Raw genomic sequence first — 13,019 nt, 5'->3', positions numbered from 1 at the left:
TGATGTCATCAGCAAACGGCATCCTTTACCGGATAAAGGCCATTACAGTTTATGAGAAAACCGATTAACACACGCAGGTTACTGCTGAGTCATCAGGTTTATTCATTGCCGCCGATATGTCCACTCACAGACTTTGAGTTGAGTTCCCGCTATTTACTAAGTATAAACACGGATATCAGATTATTGCCAGTTACCTGATTATCCTCAGTTATTCATTTATTGTGTCCATGTACAGTAAACCAGGGGCGTAGGCAGAAATTCAATTATGGGTGGGCCTGGATCAAATTGGGTGGGCCTGGATAAAATTGGTGGGGCAATTGCATGACGAAATTGACGCATGACGCGCAAAATTCCTAGATGTCATGAAGTTGTCATGCATTAGACTCTGGAGATGATGTGCCCTGCGTTTTTAAGCTACAAAACCATTAGCTAGCAAGGCAGCAGCAAGTTTGCCTCTAGAAAACAACCAATTAATTTTTTTTTTTTTTTTTTTTTGGGTGGGCCAGGGCAAGAAGTGGGTGGGCCTGTGCCTACCCAGGCCCACCCGTAGATACGCCCCTGCAGTAAACGCACTCATTGATTGCAATGAATAGGGTTGCCAACTTCTTGAAATGGAAATAAGGAATGGGGGTGGTCCAGAGGGGATAACTGTAATGGCTTCGGCCTCAACCATTTTCCCATTAATACAAGCAAACACACACACCTGGTTTTGATCTCTCTTCTTTTTTTTGCGCTATGTATAAAGTTCAACATTTTATAAAAACAATAAACAGTACTGTACAAATTACATTTTGATATCATTTGTCTCTCCTGTGTCAATAAAGTCTATTTTTCCCCGTGCACCTCCCTGCCTCAAGTCATTGGAAATGTTTAGAACATTGTAAAAATCATAGTCTACCAGCCAACACTGGAATTTTAATGTCTGCGATTAATTATTTAAATGTGGTCATGAATGGGCTGTTAATGGTCATTTACGGTATTTATTTTTTTATTTCTATGCATAGTTCATTTGCAACAACAGCCCAATAGACAACACATGCTGATACGCCATAGCCTATCAAAGTGAAAATGATTAGGTGAAAGTTGTAGGCCTAATTATGATCTACAAATATATAAATGAAATAAAATCATATAGGCCCAATAAAAGGCAAGATGAACATAGGCTATTGTTTTCATTGTTCCTTGCTTTATCTTCAAAACTGCATAAATAATGTCAATGGTATGAAAAGAAAAAATCTAGGCTACAATGGTCTATGTGCTGATAGGCCGCAGTGCCGACAGCCCAGAAGCAGAACCAGCTCATGAGCGAGGCGACATGCAGCGTGTCGGTGGACCGGCTGGAGCTAACCTCTCCCAGCCCCCATGCCAAACGTAAGGTTACATGATGTAACCATGGTTGTCTGAGTAGAGGGGTTTACCCTCCAATACAGAGATATGAATATATCTTGTATGGGAAGCTGATTACAAATGGAATCAGGTGACGTGAATAATTACTTTAAGACAATCCACCTGTGGACGTGGTTACACCCAAGCCTATAAAGCCCCTGTTAACCACGCCTACTTCGACTAAAGTTTCGATTGAACGAATCCCGAGCGGCCTCTGCTGGAGGGTAAACCCCTCTACTCATAGAACCATGGTTACATCATGTAACCTTACGTTCTCTATCGTTATCGGGGTTTACCCTCCAATACAGAGATATGAATATATCTTGTATGGGAACCGCTGTAAGACACACCGTGAGGGATAGAGCAGCACCAGCCCCCCCCATCCAGGAGGATGGATCGTGGTAGTTTCGAATGAGATGTCACCACCACCAACAGTGCTCTACAAAATCATTAAGTGTGTCAACAATTATATACAATGTACACTATTTACAGCCCCCCCCAAAGTCGGCCAGCTCCGCCCGACGCAGGATGCTGCCGCTTTGTTAGAGCCCCGGCGCCAGACGCTACCGAGGGCTAGTTGGCCCCGCAAGTCGCAAAGGCTCAACTAGGGGGGAGGTGAGGCCACTCAGACCAGCCCACACTGAGCTGACTGACAGGGAAACCAAAAAACCAAAACTGTCTTTATTTTTATTTTTTTTCTCTCTTACCGCCGGGCTACACCAAGCACCCGTTCGCCGAACGACGTGCCTGCAGACACATTAAATTGGTAAAAATGAGCAAATGTGGAAGGGGCCGACCAGGTGGCTGCCTCGCAGATGTCACTGAGAGATGCCCCGTGCCACGCCACCCAGGACGTAGCCATGCCTCGGGTCGAGTGTGCCCTCACCCCCGAAGGGAAAGGCGCCTCGGCCCCCACATACGTCTGCTGGATGGCTTCTACAATTCAGTGGGAAAGACGGGCCTTCGACAGCGGCTGCCACAGTCGGTCTGGTCCAAAACAGACAAACAACTGGTCGGTCCACCTATGGCCCTGTGTCCGGTCCATATACACTCTCAGTGGCCTGACCGGGCAAACCAGCGAGTGCCTGCGCTCCCCTTCCTCTGTCGGAGCAGAGTAGAGGGACCGGAGTTTGATAGTCTGGCTCGGCTGAGGGGTAGACACGATCTTAGGAAGGAACGCAGGGTTTGGTCTCAAGACCACCCCTGTTCCTTCCGGCAAGAACCTGCACAGGCCTTCGTCTACTGAGAGAGCATGTAGCTCTCCCACCCTCTTGGCCGTGGCCAGCGCCAACAGAAGGGCAGACTTCAGGGACAGCCACTTAAGGTCCACCGACTCCAATGGCTCAAACGGAGGTGCTTCTAGCGCTGCTAGAACCAGCTCCAAGTCCCATGGTGGGAGAGATGGCCTACTCCGTAGGCCGACACGTCTCCTAGCGCCCTTGAGGAACTGAGATATCAATTGGTCTACCTCTCTGGACAAACGATATCTCCCAACCCGAGCTGCCTTTATCGCCGCCACCATACCCCTGAGGGTGGGCAGCGACTTCCCAGCATCCAACAGCCCCTGCAGGAACTGCAGCACGGCCGGGGCAGCGCATGCCAGCGGGTCAAACTGGTGCTCCCTGCACCAGGCTGCAAAGGCTCTCCATCTGAATGCATAAAGTGCTCTTGTTGATGGCGCCCGAGCCTCTTGTAATGTCCCGACCACTGAAGGAGACAGCAGCCCCATGGCTAAAAGTTTGGTCCCCTCAGGGGCCATACCCAAGCTGGGGCGGCTTTAGCTCAGGAGGTAGAGCGGGTCGGCCAATGACGCAAGGGTTGGCGGTTCGATCCCCGCTCCCTCCCAGCTGCTGTCGCTGTGTCCTTGGGCAAGACACTTAACCCTCCTTGCTCCCAATGGTGTGTAGGCACCCTGCGTGGCAGCCTGCCGCCATCGGTGTATGAATGGGTGAATGTAGACTATCTACTCATTGTAAAGCGCTTTGGATAAAAGCGCTATATAAATGCAGACCATTTACCATTTACCATTTACCCAGAGCTTGAGCCCTTGGAGAAAGGAGTGGAGCAGAGTACCCTGTGCCTGGGACAGCAAGTCCTGCCGCACTGGGAGCTCCCATGGGGTCCCGTCGAGCAGTGGTGGGATGTCCGAGAACCAGGTCATGTGTGGCCAACACGGGGCCACCAGGACCAGCCTCATTTCTTCCGACCGCACCCTCTGTAAGAGGGCCGGAAGGAGCACAAATGGTGGGAAAGCGTACAGCAGGACGCGTGGCCAAGGGTGAGCCAAAGTGTCCACTCCGAGGGGAGGTTTGTCCTTCCCTAATGAGAAGAACAGGCGACAGTGGGTGGATTCCTGTGATGCAAACAGGTCGACCTCTGCTCGCCCATATCTGAGCCAAATCCCCGTGACCACCTGAGGGTGCAGCCGCCACCCTCCTGGGTCCGGACCCCCCCTGGACAGCTGATCTGCTGCACGATTGTCCAGCCCTGGCAAATGGACCGCCCTCAGAAAGAGAACCCTGGGGTTTGCCCAAAGCCAAAGCCGGTGTGCCAGCTCGCTAAGGCGAGGGGAGACCAGCCCCCCTTGCCTGTTGATGTACGCAGCTGCTGCCACGCTGTCTGTCTTCACCAAGACATGTTGGCCCTGAAGACACGGCAGAAATGGGGCGGCGCCAGATGTATTGCCGTCAGCTCCAACATGTTGATGTGCTGGGTGGTGTGAGGCCTGCCCCAGCGACCGCTGGTACCGTGTCCCCTGTACACTGCCCCCCAACCTGTCAGTGACGCATCTGTCATTATTAAATGACGATGCGTAACCTGCCCAAGCAGACTTCCTCTGCTGAGATTCACACTGTCCTCCCACCAATGGAGAGCTGCCCGCAATCGCCTGGTGACGATTACTGTGGAATTTAGGCGACTCCTGGGGCTCAGCCCCAAGCCTAGAAGGAGCCTTTGCACTGGCCGCATGTGTAGGAGGGCCAACGGGACAGCCTGGACTGAAGACGCCATCAGGCCCAAAAGGCGGAGACACAGCCTCCATGTGACTCCCGCTCCCAGCCTGAACTGGGAGAGGCAAGAGCTGATGGACAGCTGCCTCTCCTGCGTCAGCGACACCAACGCAGCCTGGGAGTCCACCACTAGGCCCAGAAACTGCGTCTTCTGTGAAGGCTCCAGCCTGCACTTCTCTGGATTAAGCAGCAGACCCAGCTGCTGCACATGCTCCAGGAGGATGGCCAAATGAGCCCGACACTGAACTTCTGAGCGTGTGCACAGGAGCCAGTCGTCCAGATAATTCAGGATTCGTATCCCCTTCTGTCGCAGAGGCGACAAAATGGCATCCATGCACCTGGTAAAAGTGCAGGGCGCCAAGGAGATTCCGAACGGCAGGACCCGGAACTCGTACTCCTTGCCGTCGAAAGCGAACCTGAGGAACCGCCAATGCCCTTCCCAGATCGGAATTTGGAAGTAGGCATCCTTTAGGTCTATGGTGACAAACCATTCCCGTCTGCAGATGGACTGTCGCACCCTCGGGATGGTCAGCATCTTGCAAGGCAGACGCCTGAGATGTTTGTTGAGACCCCTGAGATCTAAAATGGGGCGTAGTCTCCCATCCTTCTTGGGGATGAGAAAATAGCGGGAGTAAAACCCAGCCTGTTTTCTGCCCTGAGGCACCTCCCTGATGGCTCCTTTCTCCAACAGGGTGGAAACCTCGGCTTGAGGCACTGCCTTGTGCTCGCCGCTCACAACCGTGAAGACTGTCGGGGTCCTCGAGGTCGGAGGACGACGAGCAAACTGAATACGATAGCCCTGGGTCATGGTTGAAACCACCCAGGGACTCGCCGGCAGTGCCTTCCACGTTACAAGACGCTCCTGGACTAGCTGGAGGCAGGCTGGACGTAAGGTGACGTCAGGAGGAAGGCAGAGGCCTCGACCTGTTACGGCCTCTGCCTCTCCTGCCCCTGGCCATACCTCTGACTGCGCTGTCGTGTCCACGACGTGCAATCAGAGTGGTCCTCAGGTCATCTGGGCCCCAGCCTGACCTCTGTGTCGGTGCGGCCCAGCCTGACCTCTGTGTCGGTGCAGGGGCCTCCTTCCTGCCGCCAGACTGTTTGTGCCACACGGGGGTCAGTACACCAGAAACCTCTTTAGCACAACGGCTGGCTTCCTGTGCCTGCTGCAACATAGCCGTCGCCCCAAGACCAAACATGGCTGGCGGCGCGACCGGCAGTCTCAAAAGGGCCGCGTGGTCCTCTTTTCGCAACCTGGACCGGGACAGCCACAGCTGGCGTCTAGCCACCCAGAGTGTAGACACACCCCTCCCGGCAGTCGACACCTGCTCCTTCATCAGCTGAGATAAGACCGATGACACTAGCTGTATCTCAGCAATGAGACCCGCATCAGCCTCTGTGTTCAGCTGACGTACTAGCTTTCTCTGATACAGGGCTAGTATGGAGCCCGTGTTAGCCAGCCTTGCCAGAACTGCTATGGGCCTATGCACTTTAGACAGTGCGGCGTCCATCATTTTACAGTCCCCTGTTGGCGTAACCGGCCCCAGCGCTGGGCTGGCCGGAAACAAAAGAGGACTGGTCCAGTCGCGGCAACGCCCCACAGCCCATCTTCTCCCCATCCTGCATAGCAGCAGCCGTCTGCTAGCAGAAGAACCGGCGAAAGTAGCCATGGGGGTTGCAAACCCTGCATCAGGTTCTCCACTTCTGGGAGGAGAGGCACCTTAAATGGCACCTCTGGACCTGGTGCATCGCTTTCATCATCAAAACGTGAGGGGGGAGGGGCATAGAGGGCGAATCGTTCAATGAACGGAAAAGATTCAGGGATCTGATCGAAAGGGCTTCCCAAGCCTTGGGACTTCAGCCCATCAGATCCCTGAATCTTTTCCGTTCATTGAACGATTCGCCCTCTATGGCGCTCTCTATGGCGCCCCCCTCTCTGACCCCCCCTTCATCTTCCGATAACCCCTCAATGTCGACATCGACATCTTCCTGGTCATCAGTGTCGTCAACCCTGATCCTGTCATCAGGTAAAAAAGACCTAACTGTGAGAGAGGGGTGGGGATCCCCTGAGGGATACCCCCCACTCCCCCCCCACTCTGAGGCGCTTCACTACCTCGGGTGCAGCGGGGGTGCTACAGCAACCTGTCTGCACTTGCCCTTAAACACCCAAAGTCGAGCCTCCAGGGATCGAGTTGGGAAAATACTGCACTCTATACAAGAGGAGGGATCAGTAAATGCTTCAGTGGCATGTTCCTCTCCCAAACAGTACACACATACATCATGCCCATCTTGAACAGGCAATTGTACTCCACATGCCACACAGATATGGCTCATAGGCCATATTTATATGGCCATATTTATTTATTTATTTATTTATTCCAATCTTATTGTGAAATCGGAAGGAAGTGCAGGACTGCGCTAGCTTGACACGCCCGCCTTCGCGAATGACAATGCGGAAACTCCGCACCGCTTCAGCGGCACTTTGGAGTTGTCACCCACTTTCCAGCATTCACTTTTTCTAGTGTGTGTACTGTCTTTAATGCCCGCAATGCCAGACAGACGTGGACATAGAGGGGGAGGGAGCGATAGTCCACAACTCTCGCAGCCCTGCTTTCATGCCCTGTTACGGACAGAGAAACAGGACCTAACGCCGTAGGGACACGTTAACCTCCAGGAACCTGGAGGCAATATGTCCGGCGCCGAGGATGTTGTGATTTATGGGGACCGACTGCCACAAACCCACGGACCTGCCCTCCTCGTCCTGTTACGGAACCGAGAGCCCGGCCCTAGCGCCCCCGACACGGAAGACTCCAGCAACCTGGAGCCAATGTGTCAGTGCCGAGTTTGTGCGTCTGCTTAATCCACCTCAGCAACAGCCACCACGAGCGGCAATCTTCCCCTCTCTTACCCGAAGGTAAGCGGCAAGGCTGTCTCTGTGAGATAGTCCCCAGCTTCTATTTTGATCGTCTTTCTTTTTCGTTACCGAGCACGTCACGCTGCTCACAAGTGAAATCGAAAAAGTCGAAGTAGGCGTGGTTAACAGGGGCTTTATAGGCTTGGGTGTAACCACGTCCACAGGTGGATTGTCTTAAAGTAATTATTCACGTCACCTGATTCCATTTGTAATCAGCTTCCCATACAAGATATATTCATATCTCTGTATTGGAGGGTAAACCCCGATAACGATAGAGAACCTAACCTCCCCCAGACCCTAACCCAAAACCTAACCTCTCCCACCCCCCACGCCTAAACCTAAGGTCGGCATTGCGGGTGGTCGGCATAGCGGGTGGACACCGCTACAATAGGCTATCATAACATGTTGGTGTTATGGACAAGATCGCGATGGGATGTAAGTGCCAAAATGCGACATTTACACTTCAAGTTGTACTCTTTGATTGAATGGTGATAAGAACATAATTGACACACATAATTACCCTCTTAAGATTCCTGCCAAATTTGCAAAAAACGCCTATCCAATGCATACCCAAAGTAAATTGAAAGCTATTCTTGAACCATTTGTAGCTGATGCATAGTTTTGGCCTCTTTTGAAAGGAAACACCTCAGAATTTCTTCCACAACAGTCAGAATTACTCTACGTGCTACTGTCATAGAGTTACAGAGGTTTGACCACACTGAAATAAACGTTTTTTTAGTTTTCGTCTGAATTATTTTGCCAAATTTGATACCACAGGAAATGAGTGTTTTACACATGTTTTTGTAATGATATTTTTAGGCGCTTTTCAAGAAAGTACATTTGGAGACTCCAAAAGCACACTTGGTATCCACAGTCACATTCCTATGATAAAAATGTTATAACGCTTCAACGTACAGTCATAATCTTGGGCTCTAATGAAAGGTTACACATAGAGTAACTGAATCATAAACATATTATGCTGCATTTTCCCCTTTGTGAAACTAAAGTTTGTGCATACAACGGAGTCAGTACAAGTGCTATGGTAGAAAAGCCGTTTTTATTCAGACTAGGGTTGTCAAAAGTATCAACACTGAAGATTTGAAACAGATACTAAGATGTCATAAGAGACATTGTGAAATCATCAATATTGTCAGGCATGGTGACATCATCAGTGATATCATAATAGGGATTGTGACATCAGTGATGTCATAAATCATGTTATGACATCATATGTTTTGAACTATTGTCTGTAAAATAGAGTTTGTGAAAAAAAGCTGGAAGAGCTGGAGGGGCTGTGTGTAGCTGTATTTATGAGCCGGGGTCCTGGTGGATTGGCCGGTCTGAAAGTTGGCTGTGGCGGTGTTATGTCTGGATCATTGACATCATTCCACCTCTCTTCAGGCATGCTGGTTGATGTGCCTGCTTGACTGCTGCCTCTTCCTCGCCCTCTCCCCCATCCTCTTCCTCTCGCCCTCCCTCATTGCCTGGGTCGTCTGCTGCCAGCAAAACCTATCTGGGAATGGACAGGGAGCTCCTCCTCACTGTCCAGCTCGTCCTCCAATCTTGGCTGCTTGACAGGCTCCCAATCCTCCTCTTCATCTTCAACAGATGATTGCCTGTTATATGAAAATAAACATCACTTAGTCATTTACAAAACTAGAGAAAACGTTTTTTTTTTTTTTACAGCTCACACCCTCACATATCAGTTGATCACACAATAACACACATATGGAGACAGAATTATATCAAAATGGCACGAGCGTATTATATTGTTTCACACGCGCAAATACATACTCACACTCGCGCAATCTGACATCCCGCGCACACAAACACTGCACGAGCGAGGACAGAAAAGCATAGAGCGTATTTTGCTGAGCTCTGCGCGCGCAGACCCTCTCTCTCTCTCTCTCTCTCTCTCTCTCTCTCTCCGCCCCCGTGGTCAAGTTCTACGCGCTCGCATTGGAGTAAACTCCAACACGAGCGCGTAGACTGCTGTTGCCCCCCCCCCCCCTGGTTGTTTTCTACGAGCTCGCCTTGGACTTTTGACAATTGTGGGCGGAAACCAAGGCAGGCCTCTGGCCCTCTAATGATTGGCCACTTTCAACGCCGACCCACCCCCTTAAAAAAAAAAAAAAAAACTTTATTGTACCAAGGAGCCTTACACTGGTATCCAGAATACTTTGGCTATTAGGCTACCAGTTGAATCTAAATTTTCACAATCACAAACATGCCAGGGGGATTAATGGTTGATAATAATGACGACAAAAATAAAGAAAATTTATTTGTTAGTTCTCTTGTAAACAAGGCCCTTCTAACTTGATGACAGCTTCCACCACAGGCAGGAAGCTTGGAGAGTCAGCACGGATATAAGCCCCAAGCATACAACACGTTTTGTATGCTGCTCAGTCAGACCCAGTGCCAGGCAGGCAGCTAGCCAGCCACTAGCCAGCCTTGAACGGACGGAGACGGAGAGAGAAGGCGCCATCCATGGGGTACGCTAAGTGAGCAAAATTATATTTGCGAGATTATGTTAGCTAGTTTTGTTAAGTAACATTGCATATTGGTTTGCAACTAACGTTAGATAGGCTAGCTGTCGTAAACGGCTAACATAACGTAGCTAACGTTCGCTCGGCTCATGCTACCTCTTATTTTAGCTACCTAACTGGCTGATTTAAGCCAGGTTGGTTGCTTGTGCTACTGTTAATTTTCCATAGGTAAGGTTCTACTAGTGTGATGCCTCCATCATAGCGTGTTTCAGAGAAAAGTTATCAATCAGTCTGGTCCTGTTGCTAATTTCGGCTAACGTACCAACTCGCGTTAAAGCGACTAACTTAATGTGACAACAGTCTAGCTAACGTTAAGTGTTTTAACAGTTATTGTTAATCTTGTTTTTTTTATGTGCCCCCAGGTCTTGATTTACACACCGTCTCCCTTCTCTGGAGAAAATGTCGGACGCAAAAGAGGTGAACTATTGTCTTATTTTTAGATTAGATTTCACAGTTGTTTATTTGTCGCACCGTTTGTCTCAATCAGATTTCTTCCCATTCCTCTAGGACGAATTGCGTAATGTTGCAATTAATTTGGTTGCAATGCTGAGAAGAACATTAAATAATCCCGCGCCAAACGGTATGTATGAGTTAGTTGCTACCTCATGTCGTCTAGTGCTTACCTCATTAGTTGCTGCACATGTCGTCTAGTGCTTGCCAGCACTAGACGACATGAGTGGTTTACCTGCTGTATAGACCCCTTATACAGCTGTCTACATTGGAGCTGCGCGTGCATCATAAAGCTGTGAGCCCAGCGTTGACAGACACAGAGAGCTGTGTAAAAGCCGCGCTGTCAGGACTGCTCTGTGCCCATCTGCGACACACAGTTAGATTTTAGTTTTAAAATGCAGTTCTCGGCTTACTACCACAGCTTATCGCCTAGTGATAAGCAATGTTATGCATCGAAATTAACGTTGGACCATACGCACTGGTGCTGTCAATTGGCCAAGCCTAGAGTGACCAGCAGTACATATCGTGCATTCCTTTATAACTGGGGATAGCGTAGATAATTATTCTGTAACTTGCAAAGATATATTGTTATGTTGATAATGCACACAACTCAATAATGACATTATGTAACATTACTTGCAGCTACAGGCAGCTTACCTGATTATGAAATTAGCACTACAAAGTCGGGCATTTTTAATGATGTCCTCGTTCCAATCAGTTAAACTCAATAATGACATTATTTAATGTTACTTGGTTGTTAACTAACCGAGCGATGTGACTGTTACTAGCAGCCTACAGCTACAGTTTACATGATATGAAATGAGTGAGCACTGCAAAGTCGGGCATTTTTAATGATTTCCTCTTTCGGCTTGCAACCAAAGACATGCTAACCGTAGGCGTCGCCTACGGTTAGCATTAAAAGCAGTATGAGTTGACGGGATTCGGTAAAACTTTAGTCCTTGCTTGATAGTGTAACGGACTGTTCAGTGTTGTGTTCTATTGCGTGTGTGCAAGGATGTGTATGTTCCCTCGAGTTGCCGTAGAACAGGATATGTGGGGAGAAGCTTGTTATAACCTTACAGCCTGGCTCTATCGTTTATTATTTTATTAACCAAGTGTGGATAGGTGGACCCAAATACTCTGCTACAATAGCTTTCCAATTCTGGCATCCCACTGCACAACACGAAGACATGTCTAGCTCGTCTAGTTTTCCAGCCAGTGGAAAACTACTTGCCAGGGCTGCGCGGAGTCTGTCTTTCTGCCTCCGTCTTGCGCATCGACACTGCGTGATGTCAGTGTGACGTAGTCGTATAAGGGGTCTATAATGTTAGATTGAGCTTTATTTGCAGGGTTCTGCCAAGGTGCTTGAAGAGCTTGGCTTTTGAGAAAAACAATTCAAGTCCTGGAATACCTTGAAAATTGCCCCTTTTTTAAACTAACTAAAAGTTAAAAGTCCTAGAATTCCACATGAACCACATAACACTGTCTGTCAGTGACGTCATGTCTTATATTTTGCCCAAAGCTGGTGTTAAAAAGACAAAAGGTGCTTACTGAGGTATGAGCAAAGTCAAAGCAATCATTAGACAAATATTTTCCTGTCCCATTCACAAGATTGAATTAACACAATTTTATATAATGCAAATGTGATGCCCCTTTTGTGCCAAATTTGAAAATCAATTATTTGATTTGCGTGAAGTCCTTGAAAAAGAAAAAAAAGTAGTGCTTGAAAAAGTCCTTGAATTTCCTTTTGTAATGTCTATGAATCCTGTATTTGGAACAACATACCGTATTGTGTTCTGATGTATGTTTTTAGCTCACCACTTCATTTAGCCTGTAACATTGATTACATTATGTAATTAATTATGTTAAATGTATTGTAAATTAAGTCCCGGGACCCAACACTGCACAGTCAAGGTCAGCTAATGGCAACATGGAGGGGTCGCAGGACACACGCCAGGAACCCCCAGGGCAGAATTCTGTCCGTGTACCTGCACAGGCGACTTCAGGGACTGCCGTTCAAAGAAACATGGCCAGGTTTGCATGTTGCTGATGTAAAAATGATGCTTTTGGATGATATCCTTTACATTTAATGTGAAATGAGTCTATCTTGGAGTTTATTTCTTGTATTGTCTGTAAATGAAAAAAACAGGTGAAAAGACCAACACAGATGTGTCAACGTCAACAAGAAACCACTTTAGTTGCGCTCGCTGACTTGTTTAACAATTGATATCTTGAATTAATTTGAATTTCCTCTACACCAGTGTTTCTCAAACAGTGGTTCGCGGGCGGTTCCATGTCGCTGTTCCGACCTCCCGCTGGTTCGACCTCTCTCTATTTCGACCTCTCTCTATTCCGACCTCTCTCTATTCCGACCTCCCGCTAGTCCGACCTATACCCTCGACCACCCAATATTCCACAGACAGGCCGCACCTCTCCTCCACTGGAGAACATCCTTTCCCAGCTGTCGCTGTCCATCAGCAGGAGTGCTGAAATGTAGATCAATCATTTTCGGCTGCATGCATCCAAGCACCGATAGCTGCTAATGGTGACATGAACAGATTCGTTGAGAATTCAGGGTAAATGTAAAAGAGAGAGAGAACTATGTACAGGACTAAAAGACTGCCTCATCCCACCTGCACACAGACCCCCGAGCAGGGATTCCGCTAGCATTTTTTCTGGCCGACCAATTGAGCTGGCAACATTCCAGAATTCTGG

The 13,019-nt window shown here is 48.8% G+C and overlaps 1 protein-coding gene across 1 annotated transcript in view; it reads right to left on the bottom strand.

Annotated features, from left to right (window-relative positions):
* Window positions 1–8,357: 8,357 nt before the first annotated feature.
* LOC310797065 (pyrin domain-containing protein 1-like) overlaps window positions 8,358–13,019 on the bottom strand; it is a 47,721-nt gene continuing 43,059 nt past the window's right edge. The window contains exon 3 of the mRNA XM_083659351.1: window positions 8,358–8,924. Within this exon, the coding sequence (XP_083515477.1) occupies window positions 8,818–8,924 (107 nt within the window). The 3' untranslated portion in view covers window positions 8,358–8,817. The remainder of the gene's footprint in view (window positions 8,925–13,019) is intronic.

This window comes from Poromitra crassiceps (genome assembly GCF_964638095.1).
Source record: "Poromitra crassiceps genome assembly, chromosome: 2".
Taxonomy (NCBI): domain Eukaryota; kingdom Metazoa; phylum Chordata; class Actinopteri; order Beryciformes; family Melamphaidae; genus Poromitra; species Poromitra crassiceps.
Note: the sequence above shows the minus strand (reverse complement) of the source record. Positions and strands in the feature narration are given on the sequence as shown.